The 24,702-nt window shown below is 33.9% G+C and overlaps 1 protein-coding gene across 1 annotated transcript in view; it reads left to right on the top strand.

Annotated features, from left to right (window-relative positions):
• The window catches only part of LOC106667885 (insulin-like growth factor-binding protein 7), a 184,009-nt gene that overhangs the window by 32,591 nt on the left and 126,716 nt on the right, over positions 1-24,702 (top strand). The window contains exon 2 of the mRNA XM_014396126.2: positions 3,279-3,601. Coding sequence (XP_014251612.1) covers positions 3,328-3,601 — 274 coding nt within the window. The 5' untranslated portion in view covers positions 3,279-3,327. The remainder of the gene's footprint in view (positions 1-3,278; positions 3,602-24,702) is intronic.

Below are 24,702 nucleotides of genomic sequence, written 5' to 3'. Positions count from 1 at the left end.
ACACACACACTTTTTTATTGCTAATTACACTCCTATCACAGACACTTTTTCCCTCTACGAAGTAAATAGCGAGCCAATTTTCGCTTCTGAGGATGAGCGGGAAGGGTTTGGGATGATAGAAGTTTGTCCAGGAGGTTGGGATTTTGGTCTGAGCTTTTATAGAATTTTATAGTATTTTGTATTCTTCTGTTATTCTGCTGAATCGAGTGTACCAAGTAAATCGATGGACTATGTAAAGTTCTAAATAGCGAAAAATATTAGTTGATGAGAGGAGTTACAGTACATTGGAAGAAAAGTGACACGATAGTGTGTGAAGGGTATTTCAAGGGATTTGTTTCCATTGAGTCTGATCCTCCATTTCTTGTAACATCCTTAACAACGGGAGGTTTCTGAAGGCCACTAGTTGGGGTTCTTTGAGAGGATCGTATCGTCTGCATATGTGAGAAGTAATGTATTGGAATGGAAGTCTGCAGTGTATATTGAATAGAGAATGGGACCGACGACCTGCCTTGAAGAACACGCGCTTCGGCACAGCTGATGGGGATCGAAGCACAAACTATGTTCCAAATCGCACTTGAATGTACCTACTGGACTGGTAGGGTTTTAGGTTGTGGTAATAAGTAAATGGAAGAATGCCCTTGGTTTCACTCGTTCTATGCCACCGGAGGATCATTCTCTCCGCTCAAGGAATGATACTATTGAATATTGAAGTCAGAAATCTTATTTAAAATGTTAAAGAATAGATCACAGCATGTAAAACCTCTTATTTGAAAAGAGAAAAAAGAGCATGTTAGATGAATTAAAAAAATTAAAATGATAACAAAATAGTCGTTTTAAATGTTTCTACGTTCGTGATTTAGCCCTAAAACATTTCCTCTAACCAAGCCCGGCGTGTTCTTTTGGTTACCTCGTGTAATTGAATTTTACCGTAAACACTCCATTTTCATCAACCCTTAACTGCTTTAATTTGTACTTTTCATCGAAATCAGACTTGACAGTGATGTGTTAATTAAACTGATGGCTGTTAAATTACAGAAAAAACAAGAATTCTCTCAATTTGGCAAATTATTTCACCGAATGTCTTTTTGATTGTAGTGGGAGGTGTTATTTTTGTAAAAGTAATCAATCTGGACCGCTAGGGCCGGATTAATCGATCCACTTTCCTTTAATATTTAACGCTTGTATTATCAAAGAACATTTCTAGAAACCTTTCCTTGAAATTTTAATGTAGAAATATTTTTGAGTGGTGTTTAGTGACCGTTAGTTAATGATTATTTGGAGATCGTAAGATGCGGTCTGGTGTGACGTAGGTTTTAGAAAATCATTATCTTTATCGTGCCAACGTTTCGATCTTTATTGAGATCATCTTCAGGGCCTGGAATTAATAAACATTGTTTAAATTATACAAATAGATAGAGGATGTGAAAAAAATGAATTTATAGAAGATAGACATTTTAGACTCAATCACAGTATTTGTACTCACTCAAAGTGTTTGTTTTCTGTGTAGATGTGTCATTTGTGTGTCGTGTTGAGAGTGCCAGTGAGATATTGATGTTTGATGTTTATATAGGTTGGATTTTGAAGGGGTGGAGAAGTAAGTAGGGATAGAAAAACATAAAAATATTGATTATAATATAAAATATTTATAACATATTTATTATAATCTAAAAATATTTATTATATTATATACTTTTTTTGGTTTTTCTAAACCTACGTCACACCGGACTGCATCTCACGACCTCCAAATAATTAAGTAAAAATATTTGTTGTTAACTTTTCATTTTAAAGCATTTACGTCAAAGATATTTTACATTTTTGTAAAAAAATAATATAAACAGTAAAATGCAATGTCTTCATATAATTTTATAAGGAAATAAAAATAAAAGAAGCATCATAAAAAAATATTAATGATAATATACAATAAATTTAATATTTCAATGATCTCTAAGCTGTTTTAAATCTTTAGTATTAAGCTTAAGCAGTATTACATATTAATTGAAAACAAAATTTAACGAAGAGTAATCAACTTTTGTTTATTTAAGTCAGCAGTTTATGAGATGATTTTTCTAACGTCAAATCAATCAATTATATAATTTTTTATGTGTTGTATTTGGTGACCATTAATTAATTAATGATTTTTTGGAGATCGCTTATGCGGTCTTGTGTGATGTAGGATAGAAAATAATTTTCTTTATTGTGCCAACGTTTCGATCTTTGTTCCGATCATCTTCAGCCTTACAGTTTATGTTGATGTGTCACGGTTGTATGACTACACTCGTAACACGACACACAACCGTGACACATGTACACAGAAAGCACTTACTTTTAGTCCTGAAGATGATCTACATAAAGATGATAAGGAAAATTTTTTTCTTACCATTTTTTAGTTGCCGGACAATTTAAAGATTTTGTAAATTACATCAGACTTCTTTGTTTCTGGTGTGGGATCTTTGGAAAAAAGTGAGAATTGTGGTAAAGTTTTTGAGGCTATTTTAAAGTAATCAGAAGAGAGAAATGTGTTTAATTTATGTGATAGCACTTGAATGAATGGCATTTTATAGATTTGATGTAGTATTATTGGTACTAGTGTATTTGTATAATTTAAACAATGCTTATAAATCCCAGGCCCTGAAGATGATCTCAATAAAGATCGAAACGTTGGCACGATAAAGAAAATGTGTTTCAAAACCTACATCACACAAGACCGCATCTCACGATATCGAAATAATAATTTTTTATTACGATTAATTAAGGTTTTTAGTTGAGATAAAAAAGTCAATGGCACGAGCGGGATTTGAACCCACGATCTTCGGCTAGATACGCCGCTGCTCTACCACTCGAATCCCCCTCGTGCCATTGACTTTTTTATCTCAACTAAAAACCTTAATCAATCGTAATATATTAATTGGTCAAGCGGACCACGGAATTAGTGCACTTAATGAATTAAAATGAAGTAACTTCACTAAAGCTCTCTTTGATTTGTCGTCGAGAATCCAATCCGATTACACGACATTTGAAAAATGGCAAAAATGAGGGAAAACTCAAAAGGTGGGGTTGAGATAGGAAGTTGGTGTCCGAGTGGATCGAGGTCACGATAGCTCAAGTGCTAGAGCAGCGGCGTATCTAGCCGAAGATCGTGGGTTCGAATCCCGCTCCTGCCATTGACTTTTTTATTTCAACTAAAAACCTCAATTAATCGTAATATATTAATTGGTCCAGCGGACCACGAAATTAGTGAATTTAATAATTTTTTATGTTGATTTTGTTTTTGATTTCAGAGATGAGGGAGGGCCGGAGGAGCTAAGAGAGATGTGAAATATTCTAGATATGTGGGGATACACAACATTGGTGCTCGCCAGCGCGCACCTCGCGCTCGGATTCTCTTGCGTTTGTTCCCCGAGTGAATGCGAACCCCTGGCAGAAGACGATTGCCCACCAGGGGTCGGTACTGTCTGGGACCCCTGCGGCTGCTGTAGGGTCTGCGCTAGAACGGAAAACGAGCCTTGCGGCGGCCCCTACGGCTTCTACGGCACTTGCGGTTCAGGTCTGGAATGTGTCGTCTCTGACGTCATGTCTGAAGGTGTCGAAGGGACATGCAAAAGTAAGTAACTTACTTTTTCGTGTAAATTTTAATAATTAAATTTAAAAAATCTCTATTAAAGTTACAAAAATCAATCCGGGTAATTAATTTTATGACACATAGAAAACTGATGTTACAGCATGTAAAAGCAAACTTAATAGTTGGCTCAATATGCCAATAACTAAATCGTCGACTTTAGCGGAAGTCCAAATGATTTTTTGTAAGGAGTTATGCCAGTAATCAATATCCACTTGTACAAAAATTAACTTAAATCAACAAGCCGAAGGTCGTGGGTTCGAATCCCGCTGACACTAACTTTTTCATTTCAAACCAAACATAAAAGATTAATTGATTAAAAGTAGTAATTTGGTCAATCATACCACCAAATATAACGTATTAAATTAATAACTTAAGTAATTGATTTGATAGTAATAAGAAAATGTCTTTATTGTTGCCTGACCAGCCTGTTTGACTACTATAATCTTTATTCCATTAACAATAACAATTTTGATTATGTTAAAATTTAAGTAGAAAATTTAACTTTGAAGTAGTTGGGTCAGATCGCAGTTGTTATAGCTGTTATTATTATATTTAAAGGGCGGTTTAACGACTAAGACCGATTCAATCCCACTATCAATTAACGTTAATTAAAACTGCTATACTATATCCATAATGAAGTTAATTAATCTTTCCTCATCCACCTCCAAACTCCGAGGATGTATAAGGTTAACACCAAATTATTACCGTGGTCGTTTATTAATTAAATTTATTTAATGGCCATAATATTTTAGTTTAAGAATTTTGATGTCTCTCAAACTCTAGAAAACATCAATAATAAAACTTATATTGTTTGTAATCATTTTTAGAAGGTGATTGTATATCTTGTATAGAAGCTGAAAAAAAGTTGAGTTGTGAAAATAAAAACCGTGTAAGAGGAAAAGCATGCCACGACCCATTTCAGTAGTTGGTGTTAGAGGAAGTTGACTGCACGACTGTTGAAAATGTTTTATTCTTGTAGATTTAACATCTTGTAATAGGTGAAAAAGTTGTTTTTATGACCGTAGGTAAGAAAATGTTCAAAGGGTAAAAACCAACCGCGAGAAAGTATCCCACACGAAAAAGCCGTTTCTACAATTTCACCCCTCCCAATAAAGAGTAAAACATTGGCGAACGAAGTGGAGTAAAATTAAATTCCTATAGTTTTAACTAATTTTGGTACAAGGGGTTTGGTTTAATTAAACAAGAATTTCTAGGATGAGTAGTCTTAATAAAGTTGGAGGTTGACCACAGATGTACCGCCTTTACCACCCGAATTGGCAGTTAGTCCCTCTCGCCCCCCTGTCGCGGCCATGTTTTAATTAAAACGATCAAAATATTTATATAGGTAGGCGATTAAACTTTACGGTCATGTGGGAAAGATGTCGATAGTGTGTGGACGTAAAGTGTGGGTAATAAAATTCTCGTTTCCCAAGAATTCAACTAACCCATGGTGAAGTAGGTCATAAAGTGATTGGTCCAAGAAACGATAAAAAAACAGCTTAAATTTAAATGAATTCAAGAAATGCCCATTTAGTTTACACTGCTCTTTTTAACGACTAACATCATTTATTCCCATTATTAAGCATACTGACTTACAAATAAACTTTCAATTTTAATTTTTAATGCACTCTATATTCTCCCAAATCCATCTGTCTCTTGTTCCACAATTTTTTTCTCGCAACTATATCCAATAATAACAATCAAACAACAATTTTGAGATTTTTACGTGTAGTCTGCAGGGCGGTGAATGTGTAATTTGGTCGATACCTCTCTGAAGACATTCGCGATTTCGCTAAATTAAGGGTTTGCTGTACGACAAAAAATATTATTCTAATCGATAAATTCTTACTATTAGACAAAATGGTGAAATTTTCGTGTGTCATTTTGTCCAGTTTGTCAAACAATCCACCACTGAAGATGTCATCGACCAACCGAGCAAGGACCGGCAGACCAAATTCGGTAATAACCAAATTACAAAATCAAACCATAATCAGAATATCTGAAACTATTAAGAAATTGAACAATTAAGATAAAATCTTCACCAATATAATAATCATTCTTGCTAACGCGCAAAGTTGTACAGAAGTACGTCATATTGGTGGACCGCGGTAGCCGAGTGGTTAGTGTGAGAGACTCTCGGCTCAGACCCGCGGTCGTGGGTTCGATTCCCACCGTCGCCACTGGCTTTTTCTTCTTTCACAATCCCTCCTCCCATATGAATACACATATCATAATCGTCTCCTTGGCTAATATGCATTGCTCATAAGGCCATTAAAAAAATACAATATTTTTTTAACCTAAATGATTGTTCTATAAAAAGGATCTAAAAGTTAATATAACGGTAGTATATTTCCTATCTTTCTTCCTTTCTCTATCACACGGTCTTTCTCTTTTTGCTTACATTACACTTCATTTTAATCTTTGATTATTTTCAATTTGTCATTCTATCTTTCTTTCACCTTCCCTCCTGGCATTTCTTACATGCAATATCATCCAGATATGTTTTTCTAATACATGAAAAAAGTCGATTCCACAAAATGTTCCTACAGTTTCTGACCAAAATAATTTTTCCACAGCAAGAATCTAAAAGTTTGTAGTTATATAATGGTAATATGTTTTCTCTCCCCCTCTACTTCTCTGCCCTTCTTTACCTTTATATTTCTCTATCTCTCTCATTTTTTCGTTTTACGAAATAATACCTCTGAAACATTTAGCTGAATATACTCCCAATATAAAAATAAATTATTCTTTACATTTCTTTATACAACGTTCTCCAGATAAATTTTTCTTATATATACATTAAAAAAAAATTCACATAATTCCACTTTCTGACGAAAATAATTTTTTGAAGTCTGACTGTGTTCTCTCTGTATTTCTCTCTATTTTTTTCTTATTTAATATCAGTAAAAAGTAAATTATGTATTCAGGTTAGATATTTGTGAATACTGACTGATCAAGAGCGAAAAGTATATATCTATACAAAAATTTTTGTCCATGTCATTTCAATCATTTCATAATCTGAACCGTAACAAATAATACGAATACGTGGTTATTTGAAATAAAATTATTTAAAAAAAAACAAGTATCAGGGTGTTTAGAATCTGATATTCCTTGTTTCACAATGCAAAATGGAATTTGCATATATCTCTACCCGCTGAATAATATTAAAAGCTGTAGTTAATAATCCCGTCCACCCTTTCCCGGACGCGGAGAAAAAATCCCATAGATCCAGTTTATTTTAAAATTCATAGAGCAAAACAAAACAAAATGTATTCTTCATTTGCCCTCAGGGGACTTACAGTGTGAGAATCTTATATATACATTAAAAAAAAAATTCACATAATTCCACTTTCTGACGAAAATAATTTTTTGAAGTCTGACTGTGTTCTCTCTGTATTTCTCTCTATTNTTTTATTGTATATAGTATGTCTTATGTGTTATGTGTCTATATGTTTTGTCTGTGTGCATGTATTTATTAGCGTGAATGGCGAGGGGTGAGGGTGAATATAACGTCATCATCGCCCCTCGAACGATGAAAGCGGGTGAGTGTGTGTTCGGGGTCGATGGCGGAATATTTATAAAAGTACCCCATCGACCCCAATCTAGTTTAGTTTAAGTGTAGGTCGGTGGAGGAATATCAAGTACTCCACCGACCAAACGGAATGAGTGTACTGTATGGATGTATTTAAGTGTATAAATGTATTTATTTGTATGAACGTGTATAGAATATAGACTTAGTGGGGGCTGAAATGACCTAGATGTCGGAAGCCCCAGCAAAAAAAAAAAAAAAAAATAATAATAATAATTTCACAGCCGAATTTCGTCGCGTTTCACCATTTATCTTCTAGTTTCTTTCGGCAAGTGACATAGCCCCTAGTCACGTAAATATCATTAAATTGAAAAAAGAAACCAACTCGGGCTTGTACCGAATATTCGCATTACAATGTTCAAAATGGGTAGTTAATATTGACTAAGATGGAATGAGAATTTTATAATTTACCTTTTCGATTTCGATGGGTCTGTACTTTTGAGGATAGATATGAAATTACAAAATTATATATTAGCGATAATTCTCCCAACAAATCTCAAAATTAATAATAATATTTTAATACTAATACTCACCATATTAATAACTAATAACAAACAATATTTTGTAAATTAATCATTTCATTATCTGAATCATTATGCGAAAGCTACGTTCATTTTTCTTGGTTTCCTCTTAGTCATATGCCATCGGAAAAAGTCAAATAGACAGATTTACTGAATAAAGGATGGTTAGACGTTATGAAATTCAAAAAAATTCAAAACTTTGTATATTTCATTTAAAAAAGTTGGAGAGAAGAAGCAAAGCTTATTTTGATACATGCCCGCTCAGGCATTAAGAGTATGAAAAGACAGTTAAAACATCAAAACAGATAATAAATATCTCTTCAAGCTAGAGGAAACAAGGAACCACCTTCCATGATGTTAAAGGTAAAAAAAAAAAAATCAATAAAAAAAATCGTAGCAACCTTCGTATATAATTTGAAAAGTCCTAGTATGACTATGGTCAGTAAACAAATCAATCAAACAATGGATATCTTTATAAAACACTAAGAATAAGATAAATCGCACTGACCCACGGACGCATAATAGCCAAATAACCCTCTAAGCACCTGCCATTAGTGAAGAGGCGCATTATCAATCCATCGCATTCTCACTGACAAAAAAGAAAATATTTTTTTGACGGCTATCAACCCCAATGCTATTTAAGCCTTTGAAAAAAAATTTGGTATACAGAAATTTCCATAATTTTTAATGTAATATATAATAAAAAGTCTTATTGTCTTGTTTTTAAAATAATTTTTTATTAAAAACTTTTTCAATAAAATTGCTATTATAGTGAAGAAATATTTGAGCCTATAAATATAAATCTTTTGGTACTCGATGAATTGTATTTTATGGAATTGTAAAATCTATTATTTTCCTTCTAAATAACAAACTCAAATAAAAATTATCTGCCAACACGGAGCTCTCCATAAAGATAAGGATGTATAAAATTGTTCCGAGTTAAAAGAGGGGATAAATCATAAAGGACAGTTTTATGTGTCCTGTGGCAAGTCCTTAACCAAAAAGTAGGCTGATAATTCTATTTAGCTCCCACAGCACGTCCGGAGGGGGTCTCGAATTGTTTTGACCGGACATTTTTGACCCCATTGCAATCCCGTGCGACGTCAGGAGCTGAATTGGAGATCCACTCCTATTTCCGGAAATATTGAAAGACAAGAATTCCAGGAAGGATAGTTTTATTTCCGAAATTTAATTATAATGTAAATTAACCAAATATTAACATTTTATAGCGAAATTGACCTTTAATCATTATTATTTATTAAATCCATTAGATTTCATGGTCCATGATAACCTCTTCCAATTAATTAATCTTTATGTAAGGTATTAGTTGAGACAAAAAATCAGTGTCATGAGCGGGATTCGAACCCACGACCTTCGGCCAAATACGCCGCTGCTCTACCACTTGAGCTATCGCGACTTCACTTTTTTATCACAACCAATGCCTTACACAAAGATTAATTAATTGAAAGAGATTATTATTTATAACGATTTAAATTTCGCAATTTCAACATAAATGATAATATAAAAGATTATTCATCAAAATTTATACCATTTATATTTATTTAAAATATATAAGTTGTATTTAACTTTCTTCGGCGTATTTTACGAATAAATAATATAAATAAAAAATAAACATATACATTTCGTAAAAGCTTGAAAAATATCAATTTTGCAAAACTCTTGTAATGTATACAGCGCATAAATTTCAAAATCATAGCTAAGAACTATGGTAAATAATATATTTGTTTTTAGCTTGATTAGGGCACACGGTGGCTGAGTGGTTAGGGCGTCGGACCAGAATTTGCCACACCAGCGGTTGCCGGTTCGAATCCTGGCTAAGCAGAAAACAGTGAAAAATGCATGATGTGTACATCGTGATCTTTTAGCTGTCTGTTTGATGAATAATTAGCTGAATTCCGTTAAATATTTTACTGGTAAATTCATTAAAAATTTCAAGTACTTTCTAGTACAAATTTAATAAAAAAATATACTAATCAGATTGTTCCAATATTTCACTATTTCCGTCATTTCATATAATTATGTAATTCTGTCGTCCCAAAATTTCTTTTACTTTTGGCCAATAAACTTCTCGATGTGTTTTCTGAGTTCACAAATGGAGTGAAGTTTTCGCATTACAGTTTTGGAGAACCATGACTAGGTAAAAATTTAAATGGGCAATGTCAGGTAGTGTAGTATATTCCAGCCACATTTCAAAAATTTCTTTCGCCTTTGCGGATCTGTCGTTTTTGGCCAATTTTCGACTGTAATCGCTGGATAAAGCTCATAATAAAGCATTCCCTCACCTCACCAAAATACGCTCAGCATTACTTTCTTGAGATAGTGTAGATTTTCCTCTCTGGACATTGTTGTGAAAGATTAACTTTTCATCTCCAGATATCAATCCTTAATAAATAAACCCGAGTTATCCCTTTTTTTAAATTAACTTTTTAGAGGCTATCGCAGATGGAGATTCTGTCCAATAAATTCTTCTCATAAATTTTCCTCATTCAGAGGAAACGATATATATGTTAATCCTTTCTGCGACGTCTCTAGTTATTAGGTGTAAGTTACGTGTGACGATGGAGCTGTAGCCTGAGCCGATAAAGCAGAACCAGTAACTAAAAGAAAATAACTCACAAAAATACAGAGACTTGCAGTTGTTGTTCATCTGCATAACGGGAGCAATGAGAACATGTCCCTCAGTTAGTATGGAAAAAATATGGGGATTAATCCCCCTGCACCACATGGTAATGAGGAGGACTGCACAGTAAACTATCATTAGTAGTATATACAGGAATAAAACTAAATTGGAAAAACAGCAACAAAACAATGAAAGACCATCCGATACTCATGGCTCCAAGAGGAGTCATGAACAGGATGTTTGAATTTAATCAAAACTTCCAAATAAACCTATGTAACCAAAAAGAAATTGGAACAAGAGGAAATCACCTCCTTTAAAAATGGCACCAACTTTTGGTATAAAGCTCGATCTAGAGCACTAGAAGGAACAGGGGTAGGAGTATTCGGTCCTGGAACCAAGTACTTAGAACCCACACCTGTATCTTCTAACCTGAGACTCACGCAATCGAAAGATGTACTCAATTCAACTTGACTAAAGGGTACGAAAACAAGAGCATAGCTATCGTGTCAGATTGCCAGGCAGCCATTAAAGCACTAAGCTCAAATATCGTCAGTTCAAAGATGGTGTTGAACTGGCAAACCAAATTAAACATACTAGGTACGGAAAACAAAGTAAGCCTCTGCTGGGTCCCAGGACAGATGGGAGTAGAAGGCAACGAGAAAGCGGACACACTTGCAAGAAATGGAGCTGCTACACCGCTAATAGGACCCGAACCGTTCTGAGTCATAGGAACCCACACTAGCAATGAGTACCTCAGACAAGGCAGTCCAAGAATCTCCTAACAAATCTCGAAAGAAAAGAAGTTACAGAATGTGTCAAAGGACGCAGGAAGAAACGGAGAATCCTAACAGGATTCTTAACAGTACACTCCAAGCTAAATGGACAGTTAAAAAAGATTGGAATAATTCAAGATGGCATATGTAGATTCTGCAAAGCAGCAGAGGAGATACTAACACACCTACTAGTAAATACACCTACACTTGCCACTTAAGAAGGATGTGCTTTGGGATGTACAATGTGACCATAGAAGAGATTCAACCATTGAAACCGGCCCTGCTAATCCTTCATGTTCCTTGATGAAATAGGGCACGTTGAGGAAATAGGTGTGTTTTAGGCAGAGAACTGCAAAAGTTCTTAAAGGGCGCAGTATATTACACTCCGACTACTACATCAACATCTATGTTTGACGAAAAAGTTTGGTTATGAATGCTAAAGTTAAAGGATGACTAGTGTTTTACAATAAAAATTACCGTCTTTACCACAAATGTCACAAATTTTCTGAGCAGTTTGAGCTACACTTTTTCCTTTGCGGTAATAAAAAATTTTAAATGTAAAAATTTTTCATCCGCTTTAAAACTGTTACATAATTAGTTAAAATATGCCACACGCTTACAAAAATACACAAAAAATTAACTGTTCACTTTTAAATTTATTCAAAACACAAGATTGAGAAGTGGAATTATTGAAAAACGCTTCGTACTTATTTACAATATTGTCTTATTGTAAGTCGATAACGTGTAGATGAAATTCAAATGACCTTATAAACAAATTTAAAATCGACCATTCCTTTTAATGTAGCAGTACTGACAAAATAAACAACTAAAACGAGTATATAATTAAAAGAATGTATTTAAGACAAAATATTAAAGCCTGAAATAAACATTGAAAAATAACAATAAAAAGTATACTTTTTATGTTAATTAAACACAAAAGAATATTTAATAATATTTGGGTAGTTTGCACGATTGCGAATAGGACATATTTAAATAACTAATGGCCGATACAAAACAACCCTAGAGTCTCTGATAAAGTGAGTAATGCTTGCTTTTGACGTTGAAATATATATTAGTGGATTGTCGGACCTCGTACTATTGGGTTGTCCGGAAAATAATGCAGGATTTTAAGTTTTCATTAAAAAAAATCTATATAAAATATTCTGTTTACGTTTACAGGATTACTCATTTGTATGAATGTCAACACTTATTAATCCTCTTCCAAATGATATTGTTTGTTTACCTCTGTAGCATTCCGCTACTTGGAAATAATTCAGTCATCCTTATAATGTCAAAGGGTGTTTAGAATCTGATATTCCTTGTTTCACAATGCAAAATGGAATTTGCATATATCTCTACCCGCTGAATAATATTAAAAGCTGTAGTTAATAATCCCGTCCACCCTTTCCCGGACGCGGAGAAAAAATCCCATAGATCCAGTTTATTTTAAAATTCATAGAGCAAAACAAAACAAAATGTATTCTTCATTTGCCCTCAGGGGACTTACAGTGTGAGAAATCAAGAAAAATATGCGAGACCCGTCCTGAAAGTCATAAATTTATTTGTCTGAGCAAGCCGACGTTCACAATTTTCCCTGTGCGCAATCTGTAATTCAGGAAGCGTAATATTTTCTTTATTAACATTTTTCTGAGTATTATTTTTACATTTAGATTTGTTATATTTTTTCAGATATTTCGGGATTATTAATTTTAGAGACTCGGCATAAAAACTAAAGGAAACCACTTTTTATCTAAGCTCTAGGTTGAGACCTGCAACGTGTTAATTCTAGTCTTTAAGATTTTTCCACACTGGTCGCTGAGCACTGATATTTATAACCGTGAATGTTTTTATGGAATTTTTTAAACAAATTAATTGTTCGGAGTTGTTCAAAATGCCCTTCTTAAATAGAGTACCAGTTAAATTTGTTCAATAATCTTGCTTGTAAGCTGTATTTCGTTTTTGTAATAACAATAATTTCACACTTAGAAATAGATACGCCGGTTTTCGTCTGATTTATACAGACGGGTCCAAGACCGGCGATGGTGTGGCGTGTGCTGTGTATAGCGAGGGAGTAGCCACCTTTTGGTCGTTGTCCCCTCACTGCAGCGTATACACGGCAGAGCTGTATGNTGGGAAATTATTTTGATTAAAGAACATTGCTTTAAAGTAACTAGTTTCTTTTTTTTTGTTTAATACCAAAATCCTGCATTATTTTCCGGACAACCCAATAATTCCCTTTCATCCTCTGTTTCCTATTCAGTTAAACACGTCTAAAATGGAATTCATTAATATAAATAGATATATGGTAATCAATAATATAAACTCAAAATTTATTCATTATTATTTTGTTGAATTGTAATATCGATACGATTGACTTTCAGATATGCACTGTTTAAAAAAAAACAAAAAAACAAAAAACAGATTGTAATGTTTAAAAGTAATAAATTAATTTTTAATTTTTCACTTAGATTATCCCCTGGAAAAGCGAGATTAATATAAATGATAATGTTTGCCAAATCTCATCTGGAAATAATAATAATTCATGGATATGATACAGAGCACGAGGTGTGATTCTTCGAAAAGCCAAATGATAATTATAATAATACCAACATAATTTATTTAAAAAGATTCACTAATTAAGTCATCAAGGAAACGGGAACTTTCTATGGGAAAGGATGGCGGCGAAGATGAAAATACATTGGAGAGATAAATAGTAACTGAATTATACATTTTTCATCATATATTGTACATTCAAAAATAGGACAATTTATATCAATCCAAATCTTCTGAAATTCGTTTTATGTGAGGGAATGTGTGTATTGACATAAAAATAAGGAAAACAGATTTTGTAATTTTAATAATAGATACCGTTACTGTTGAATATATTTTCTTTTAAACAAATCTCTTTTCTGCTGACTGATCATCTAAACTTTGAAACTTGATTAATTTTGAATAATTTCATCATTAGAGACTTTTCCAGTAGATAGCCTATTTGGGATTTCGTGAAGAAAATGTTAGTCAATTAATATTAATTAACTCAAACTGTAGATATGTATGTTCTAATTAATCTATGAACATATCAGTAAAAATAATGAAATTATGAGTAGATTTTTTTTAACAATAGCTCTCAAGCTCTACAAGCATGGGCACATTATCTTACATTTCTAAACAACACAATTCACTTTTTTTAGTTCGGAGGACTTCGCGAGTCCATTAGCCACTAAGCGCTAAGGGATCACCATCCACATAACATGGGCATATGTAATGATGATCCCGTTTGCAGATTATGTAATGAGGATGAAGAAACAGCCACCCATATCATCTTCGAATGCGAACAGAAAAAACCTAGGTAGGGAATGAAATTGTAGCCCTGACAGTTAATGACTTAATACTTTCCGAAGAAGGATTGAGTCGATTGCGCTGAACTAGGGGACTAGGAAGGTTACAATAAGTCAAAAGGCTGCAGTAGCTGGGGAGCACAAACCCTGCTTCCTGGTGATGGTGATTGTGATGATGATCCTACCCGCTTCTTAGTATCCTCATCACCATCACCATCAAATGGTTGGGACGATGTTATCGTTATCAACATTTTGTGGTTCGAGGACATATGGTATTTGAAGGTGCACGTGAATAGTATGGTGGATTAGGGAGCTTGGAAAATGTTTCGAAGGATTTTGGTCTGGAGAGCCTGGATTCTCTGGTGGCACAGTTGAACCCCACAGTTAAATTCCTTACGGCCAGATTGGTTTTACCAGTATTGTAAAACAGGCAATTGTTTTGTAGTGAGAGATTCGATCTGTTCTCAAGTAGTCTTTGGAGTAGTTTGTATCATCTATATATACTTTCGTGTTGTGTGTGAGAGATCCAAATAAGATTTTAATCTAAGTAAAGACCTAAATAGCGGACAAAATTTATTGCTGTGAGTTGTATTAGACTGGAGGAAAGGTGATTCGGCGGAATGTAAAAGTTATTTGTTTGGATTTGGTTTCATTGTATCCGATCCTCCACGTCTTGAGCCATTGTTTCAGAAAAATTGTCCGACCTAGAAGTTTCTGAAGTGTACTACTGGGTCTGGGTTTGCTTAAAAGACGTATTGATATTGAGAGGGAAGTCTTCAGTGTATTTGAAAAGAGAGTGGGACCAAGGATGCTGCCTTGACGAACACCCATTTCCGCATAGTTGATGCGAGGAATATATTAAGGCTACTACTTTAAACTACATATCTGACAGATAAGATTTTACGTCACGGTCACAATATACGATTTTAGAGCACAACTTTTCAGAACCTGAGTAGATGTTTTGTTTCTTTTCTAATTTAATGAGTTGAATTTTAATTACAGGCAACCAAGTCCCAAGCTAATAGTATTTCTTCTTGTTTCCTTTGACACTAGTTTAATTGGTCTAATGGGTTATTCAAAGGGGCATAATAACTGATTGTCAGTGGATTCCTGTAGATTGCTTGATTTTCAAAACCTTTCGCTTCCTTTCACACGATACCTTTGGTTTTTTACATTCTTACTTATTTTTCTCTCAAAGTTCAATAGAAAAGCAAAAACGACAGATCAGTGAAGGTTTTTATTTCAAAACTGAAATTCGTAAAAATAATTTCTAAATTTTGGCATTTTAAAGTGTCTAAATGTTTGCACGCTATTACAAATAAAATGGAATAAAAACTTAGTAGCGGATGTTTCTTAATTGAAATGTCATCAGAGTGATGCGATTAAATTTGTTTTTCGACCAAGGGTTTAAAAAATATACGCATTTATATGGAGAAACTCAGTTTTACCAGGGGAAAAAAGAGATAAACCAGAACAAAATATCTCATTTAATGTTAAGAAACAGGGGTAAAGAGAAACTTTGGTTTCATTTCAGGGTAATAAAGGCCTTAGGGAGTTTGAGACGATATTTCTGATTTACCCTGTATATTATATTAATAGTCATTATTGTAACACCGCGTTTTACACAACACATCAATCAACAGTTCTTCAAAAATAATTGAATTTCGAAAATAATTACTTAATCAATTATCTGAAGCTGTGAAAAGGTAGTCAGTCATCATCTAAACAATAACACAATAAAGTCAATATAAATGATATCCAATGATGCTTATTTACCATAAACAATTTTTGCATTATAATTTATCGTCCCATCATTTTTATGAAAGGATCTTTTGTGAATCATCGAGCCGTTTGAGGCTTGAATATGGTACAAATATTAAGAGAATGGTATAAAGCACAGACGAAGTCAAACATAGTGGACTACCTAATATTGTTCCGATGTTAAAGAATCGTTTTATGATATAACTTCATGGGAAAAATATACGTTGGGGACAAAGCAATCGACGAGTCAATAACAGAACGAAATCCTCCCTCGTCCAATATAAATGTTAATTTACGCCTTTTGAACGTTCGATATTATCCTCAAAGTGTACACATAATACTTATTCGCTGGTGGTTCGGGATTTTTCCGAAGATTCCGAAAATGTTTTCCGAACCGAATGGCCGATGAATTTTTGACGAGCTAATTTTCCAGTTTCCATCATCCTGGAATTTCGAGATGCTGCTTCATGAATAATCGAACAGCGAATTATTCACTTAACTATAAAGTTTTTCTTTTAGCAAAAGGGACTCTACTTGAAAAAAAGTATATTATTTGGAATTTTTAACTATCTCGAAAAGCAGCCTTATTATACATTCTAGTAAACGATGCTTTAAGGGATAAGTTATACCAGCCAATATAAATTCGATCTAAACTCCATCACACTGAAAGCAACCTTCTTGAATTGTTTATGCTGGAGTATTTTATCTTAATGTAATCTGTATTAATCTAAATTTGATTACAGACATGAAACAAATAAATGCAAGGGGTTCGTAATTAAGAAAAGCATATTTTATACGTATAATCCATCAATTTTCAGACTGCGCAAATTAATGATAAACAATGTCAAGGCAATAAATTAATTTTCAGTTTTTAATTCAAATTATCATGATAATTTATTTTGTTTATCTGGTTTCGACGATATTTCAGCATTATGAATATTTAAATTTAAATTACTCTACATAAATATAAAACTCAAGGTTGTTATGTAAACACATTATGTTTTGGTGCTTTTAAATGCTAATAATTTAAGCTTTTTGTAAAATTTGAAAATTTTTCCATTTACTTATTTGGTAGTTGTAAAATCAATCGATTACTCAAACCATATTAATAATTACCTTATTTTTCAAACCAGCAACATTATAAGAAAGAACGTTTATTTTATGCAAACTTGCTTTATATTTACACTTTGGCTGGCAGACTAGCAAACCTCACTTGGTTTCTCTTGTACTTCCTCCCTTAGGTTTTACATTCTTCTCGGATCCATTTTAATCCTTTGGGCAGCTATCTGTGTTTCTTCTGTAATGATACTGGAATTGTACGCAACGTCTGTTCTCGATAAAGGTGCCTTTTTAACATCTTCTATGACCCCGCTGATGTCAGTCTTCAAAATATCCCCAAGTACTCCTGTGCCATCCATTCCTTTGTACTTCAACACTAATTCTGAGCTTCACTGAAATTGTAGCCGTCTACATGCAGATGAGTACCTCTTACCACCACTCTCAAGTTCTTATTTACTTCTTTAATCTAAGCAATAAGAGTTTACTTTTTTGGGCCAGCATAGATTTTGTCATGTCTTCGTATATAAAGCAACCAGTATTTTTCAGACGTCGGGCATTCTTAAGTATGTATCTAATATCCTCCTGGTGCAAAATACAACTTGAAAAGCATTAGGTTCTCTGTTATTTTTCAATGGAAAGGCTCTTGTTATGGCGATATCTTCTGGAGCCCCTAATACGTTAACGCAGAAGTTTTTCACAGTCGTAACACAATCTGACTTTTCAGCAAACGCTGGTCCACGAAAAATTAATTTCTTTATTTTATTTTCTCTTAACAGATATTCCATCTGCATTTGTAATTTGTCTGTAACCTGCATTAGTTTAGAACATTCTTCTTTTAATTTCTCATTTTCTTCTTGCAGGTTCTGAAGTTTGTTATTCATTAAATTAATATCATCTTTCGTTGCCACGTTTTTCAGCTTATTATCCAAAAGCGTACTAAACTGATCAATTGTCATCTTTCCTACTTCATCATAATTTTGAATTGACATGTTTTTAATAAGTTCCGCCGATTTTAGCTGTTTATTTATATTCAAGGGTTCTGGCGAACTTTTCGATCGTCGACTCTTTAAAGTGCGATCTGCAACGGGTGTGAAATACCGGTCTATATTTTTACTCATATGCAATGTTAATCAAGTATCTCAGGCAACAAGATATACAATGACACCGTAAGCCCTTTTCCTCTAAGGCGACCTTCAACTAGTCCCCACTTGATACTATTTTTCTATCGTCCCACTACTGATTATTTATCTGTATAAAATAGTTCCATTTAACTCACTGTTTCCGTGTCAATTTCCACTAATAACAGCGGAATTCATCCAATAAAATCTGCAGAAATGTGTTCAACACACTACACCACAACCATGTGTAAATTTTCACCGAAAATTTCGGGGTAAACGCGACAAAAAACAACGACTTTGTGCAGAGAACAGGTAACACAACCTTTCGCTACCAATGCTCAGAGTCAACTCAGACGACTAGATCATGCCATTACAAGTATTATTTTGTAAAAAAAAAGTGATATTTTGTTTTCTTTTCTAAATATACTTTTATAAAAAAAAAATTAAAAAAACTTGTTACATACACACTTAACTCACTTAACTTTTAATTTAACTTAACTTTTTTAACTATTAAAGATGATTGTTGTGAACAAAACGGTCGAAAATCTAACGTATTGGAGAACAATAAAAAGCTAACAACAAAAAAACAGTCAAAGATAAAAACACACTTCCACACTACTAAAAACACCAAAACAACTACGCAAACGTCCAAAAGGAGACAGTATTGAAATAAATATCGCAAAAAGCCTAACAATACACACAGAATATATAAAAGAACCAATACGTCAACCACTGAACCCCACGCAAAATAAAGACCTACACAGACAACAAGAAAAACAGTTCCTCATTGAAAAAGGCGCAAAGCTGAAACAAGCTTGCGAAACATAAAAAGCCGCGAGTGTAGATGGACCCAGTAAGTGACCAAGTGCCGGTTCAACATGTCATTACCTTTACTTCACTATATTGATCGTTTTTATCAAATAAAATCAAAAATTTCTTTTAAGCTGTATAAGATGCTTCGGAGGAAATTGGATTGAAATGATCGGATTCGCTGACTGTTTCGATTTGGCCGGGGTTGACTGCATGTTCAAATTTGTCTAATAAGTGTTTTCGAATGTGGTTAGTTTGTAGTAGAGGGGGCTTTATTCTAAAATGACCTTTGGCCATATCTCACGATTTTCAAACGCATAATTATGCAAGTTACATTGGTGGCCACAAATAAAACCAATCCATTCTGTCTCATAAACAATAGCCACATAGAAAAAGAACTGAAATCTTGGGTAACTTATGAACACAACCAATACAAAAATGTATGCCAGGCATGAAGAAACAAAAACCAAACAAAGAGAGCCGAAACGTATATCTACGGGATATGCTTCAATAAAATAATTTTTTTTCTTTTTTTTAACGAGGGTTGGCAACAGAAGAGGTTATATCAGCCCTCGGGGCGCCGATGTTTTTGAACAAAAAAAGCCCATTTGTACGTATGTCGGGTTCGAATGCAGGACCGCTGTAAGGTAAAATAACCTTTAAAAAAAGGGGATTATCAACAGATGGCCAATGTCTGCTATGTCCAGAAAAAACAAACAACGGAACATATCATCATTTACTGCTCTGTAATAACTAGAAATAGGCTATGGTATCTGGAAAAAGCATTTCTGTGAATCATAGATCTAGAAACGATGTTCCTGAAAAATTCTGTAATTTAGTAAAATATTCCAGGAATCTATTAGCAGATATAGGTATAATCGATGGACGGTTAAGAACTGAAAAAAGGAAAATCCCTTCGTAGTGAAGCCCAATGTAGCGAGGGATTACTTCGTTGTTTACATGCTCGGTGGGCAAATCTAACGTCTCGATATAAAAATAGCGAAATGGCTTTTCTGCTCGTTTCACCTGATCTGCCATCATGTGCACAGTTGATAATGAGGTCTAGGCGTTTTTGGAAAGCTGTATGGTTCTGAGTACGTAGCTATATGTCATCAGTGTATATTGGTCCTAATTATCTTAATTTTTCCAATTAAATTAAAACTGGTTACAATTTAGTTTCTTTAAATAATTCAGTTATATAGCACACATATAATGTTGTAATCGTGTATTTAATGGTCTTTTGACAATATGCTGAAAAAATTCCCTACAGAGGTTTAACCAACCCACCAAAAAAGAAGCCCGGTATTTGTGGGCATTTTTATCTAAATCCGACAAATATAAACGCGGTTAGGGAAATAAAAAATATCCAGGAAATGCTAGGAGAAAAAACCCCGCAAACAAATGAACCCAGAAGGAATTAAAATCCGTTTAGTCACACAATTTAAAAGTTTCGAAGGCTTAAGTCTGTGTAACAAAGATCGCCTGAAAGGCTCTTGAGAACAGTTATAATTAGATGTAGTAGTTGTGGCCGAGGAAGTTGTGATCTAGTGGAGTTAGTCTTATCGCAAGAAACGCGACCAGGAACAAAAAGAGGGGCTCTGGTAATGGGCAGGCTCCGACCCTTTTTGCCAACTACACACCTTACATAACCCAACTTTGAATGATTACAGTTTTTCCCTTTATTATAATTGATTTCATTTTTTAGACTCTATTAATGATTATACGAGCGATGATGCTTTTTCATCTTATAATAATCATTAGCTGTTTCCAAAGGTCAGAGCTATTATCAGTCAATAAACCCCTGAATACTGAATTTATTACGAATAAAGAATTTTTTATTTTAAGTTTGTGAATTTACAATTAATTAAGGTTTTTAGTTGAGATAAAAAAGTCAATGGCAAGAGCGGGATTCGAACCCACGATCTTCGGATTGATTCGCCGCTGCTCTACCACTTGAGCTATCGTGACCTCGATCCTCTCGGACACCAACTTCCCATCTCAACCGCCATTTGTCGTCGAGAATCCATCCCGATTACACTAAATTTGAAAAAAGGCAAAAAGGAGGGAAAATTCAAAAGGTGCGGTTGAGATGGGAAGTTGGTGTCCGAGTGGATCGAGGTCTCGATAGCACAAGTGGTAGAGCAGCGGCTTATCAAGCCGAAGATCGTGGGTTCGAATCCCGCTCGTGCCATTGACATTTTTATCTCAACTAAAAACCTTAATTAATTGTGATATATTAATTGGTCAAGCGGACCACGAAATTAGTGAATTTAATGATTAGAAATGAAGTATACTTCACTAAAGCTCTCCGTGGCCACTTCATTTGCCGCCGAGAATCCAACCCGATTACACGACATTTGAAAAATGGCAAAAAGAGGGAAAATTCAAAAGGTGCGGTTGAGATGGGAAGTTGGTGTCCGAGTTGATCAAAGTCACGATAGCTCAAGTGGTAAAGCAGTGGCGTACTTAGCCGAAGGGCGGGGGTTCGAATCCCACTCGTGCCATTGACTTTTTTATCTCAACTAAAAACCTTAATTAATTGTAATATATTAATTGGTCAAGCGGACACGAGATTAGTGAATTTGTGAATTTAATTGACACCAGAGGTAGTAGTAAAACATTTTCCTATATAGAAATTATAAAGGTGGGGTAAATATGTTTTTAATGTTTTTTGAAAAATTGGATCTTACTCGCAGTTTGTTGTTTTCCGGTCCGGATTTCAAGATTAAAAGCTCTTCATCATGTTGAAGGATTTAAAACCATTTCTCTCGTTCTCTCGACATGAATTATAAAAGTGAACTAAATATTATCTTAGGAGATACTAAATATTATATTAACATAATATTTACTTGTGTTATAATTCCCGCTTTTTGCACTTCACTTGTGCAGCTTTAATTTTTGATCAAAAGGGTAAATAATCGTATAAGTACGAATCATTGATGGATAAAGAACATTTTATCAGACAGTCTTACATTTGGATTAATTCTTCCAGAGAAGTTTAAATTAGAAGATAGTTCAGGTTTCTTAGTTTTCACCCGGCTAGCCACCAAGCATTTTGAAAATTGGTTCTTATGGTTAAACATAAAATATGTAAGCAAGAAACAAGGTTCAGAGCAAACATTCCAGCATCGAAGTTGTTGATGTTGCGCAACATGTCTCAAGTTTTCCATCCGAGCTGGGTGACCATAGTCATGGGATTGTTATCTAAAGTACTTGCAGAACAATCACAGAACTTTGTCTACTGACACGATTTTGCCTACGAATGTGTACCAGTCTTGAGAATTGTCTCGTGTCTCCCATTTCAAATAGAAATCAAAAGTTCTTCGATTTTGTTTCAAAGTCAAATCGATTTTCTATATAACAAATTGCTCGACTTTGTATGCAAAAAGTACAAGGTCTTAGAATTCATGTTGAGAGATGTGGTTGAAAATATTTCAATCTGATAATGGGCTTTAAGCTTTAAATCCTGATCATTGAAAGTAACAACTGTGAGTAAGATCGAACTTTTCAAAATAGATTTTTCAGATACTGTTTTAAGGAAAATAAAATATTGTAAATTATAGCGTTTTGTGGGAGAGCGAATATATGGAATATTTTAAACGGGGTCGAGAAAATGATAAGAAAAAATAGACTCACTCGGTTTCGTAGATCTACAGCGAAGAACTTCGTCGGAGAGGGGCCCACTGATGGCGGCTACAGATGCGAAAGTTGGACGAGACGTGTCTCGAACGGATGAGGGAAATGGAGTTGGACAAATGAGAAATAAAGAGGACAAAGAATTAGCGGAACTGGTGGTGAAGAAAGCGGGAGCCAGAGGGCCGAAAATATGGTTGTGGAGATCAACGGTCAATCGCAATCGTTTGTAATACACCGAAAACTAAATTATATTTTAAACAAAAGAACGGCTGACAGAAGGGATTAACAGTCCCTTTGAAAAACAAAGAGACCGAGATCGTTGCGCCATCCCTGACCAGAGCGGAAACTGGACCGAACACAACACCTCTCATTTCAATGCGGCTCCAAATTTGTGTTACTTATGTTATAGTTTATTATTCTTATTACATTGTTTTAATAATCATGTAATTTTAAAAAATAGTATGTAAATAGCTAGGTATTGTTATTGTTAGAAAAACGGTAGTCGTTCACCCATACTACAACATGAGGCTTTCGGTTTTAGATTTACCATAAATTTCTTTGCGGGTGATAATTAATCATATCGGAAATAATGTTTTCTAACGTAAATTAATTATATTATACATACATATCCATATATGTTTATCGGTCATGATTGACCATAACTTTATTTCAATTAATTGTTCTTTTTATATTTCTTTTTATATAAGGTTTTGGTTGAGATGAAAAAGCTAGTGTCACGATCGGGATTCGAACCAACGACCTTCGGCTGGTGGTGGGTTCGAATCCCGATCGTGACACTAGCTTTTTCATTTAAAACAAAACCATACATAAAAAAATTAAATTAAAATGTTTTATATAACAGATAACATTTAAAAGTATTTATTGTAATCCATGAATTAGAAAAATTAGCACATTTACATGACAAGCGCCTGCGAAAATAAAACAAATTTACAAAACCTGCATTAGTTTTGCACCAAACCAATATAATGTTATGAACAACTATTAAATGGTTAATGGTGCAATGGATAAATGATATAAAAATAAGTAAAAATTCAGTACTCTTGGGATAATATTTGATAATTAAAATTGAAAACTCACGAAATGCTAATTGGTAATGCTAGAACATGCTTAATACAATATTGAAAGTTTGAGATGGACTCTCTGAATTGAAATATCTCCAGAAATACGCAAATTGTACTTTAATTGCTTAATTGTAAAAATCTATTAAGCTTCCAGTTTGTATCTGGAAATACCGGACCAGCAGTTCTTTCGCTAAAGAGATGTCTAAGGTCGATGGACTGATGAATAGTAAAATAGGAATGTCCGAACCACGCTTTCGATTAGGAAGAAGGTGGGGGGAATACTGCTGGAATGTGCTGAGGAACGAGTTTTTCTAAAATTTTCTCCTGTTATAGTCAATATACTAATCACTGGAATAGATCCCATTAAATTTAAACCATTTCAAATCGCACAGTAAAGGTATAAACAAAAGTAATTAGCGGATATGGAATATTAATATTAGACGAAGAGATTTTATGCCCATTCATAAAAACGTTACTCGTAAGAAGTTTCATTGCCTTATCTAATACCTGTTTTGATGGGGGGTAAAGTAATTCGATTTTAATTGTGTTGATAAAGTCAATAAAAAGTATCGTCCGTCGTAATGATATTAATTTTTTAACCTGCTAAATAATTAAACCGGTTCAATAAAAACAGTCAAAAACAAATAAAAATCTAAATCCGGCAAAAAATAATAAAAAAAATAAATTAGCTTTTATCGCCTTTAAGATTATAAATAATATTTGGCAATAATTGTGATAAATGTACATTCTATTTA

This window comes from Cimex lectularius, unplaced genomic scaffold, assembly GCF_000648675.2.
Source record: "Cimex lectularius strain Harlan isolate CLEC.00 unplaced genomic scaffold, Clec_2.1 scaffold232, whole genome shotgun sequence".
In the NCBI taxonomy this organism is placed as follows: domain Eukaryota; kingdom Metazoa; phylum Arthropoda; class Insecta; order Hemiptera; family Cimicidae; genus Cimex; species Cimex lectularius.
The sequence above is the reverse complement of the archived record's forward strand: the minus strand, read 5'-3'. Positions and strand labels throughout refer to the sequence as shown.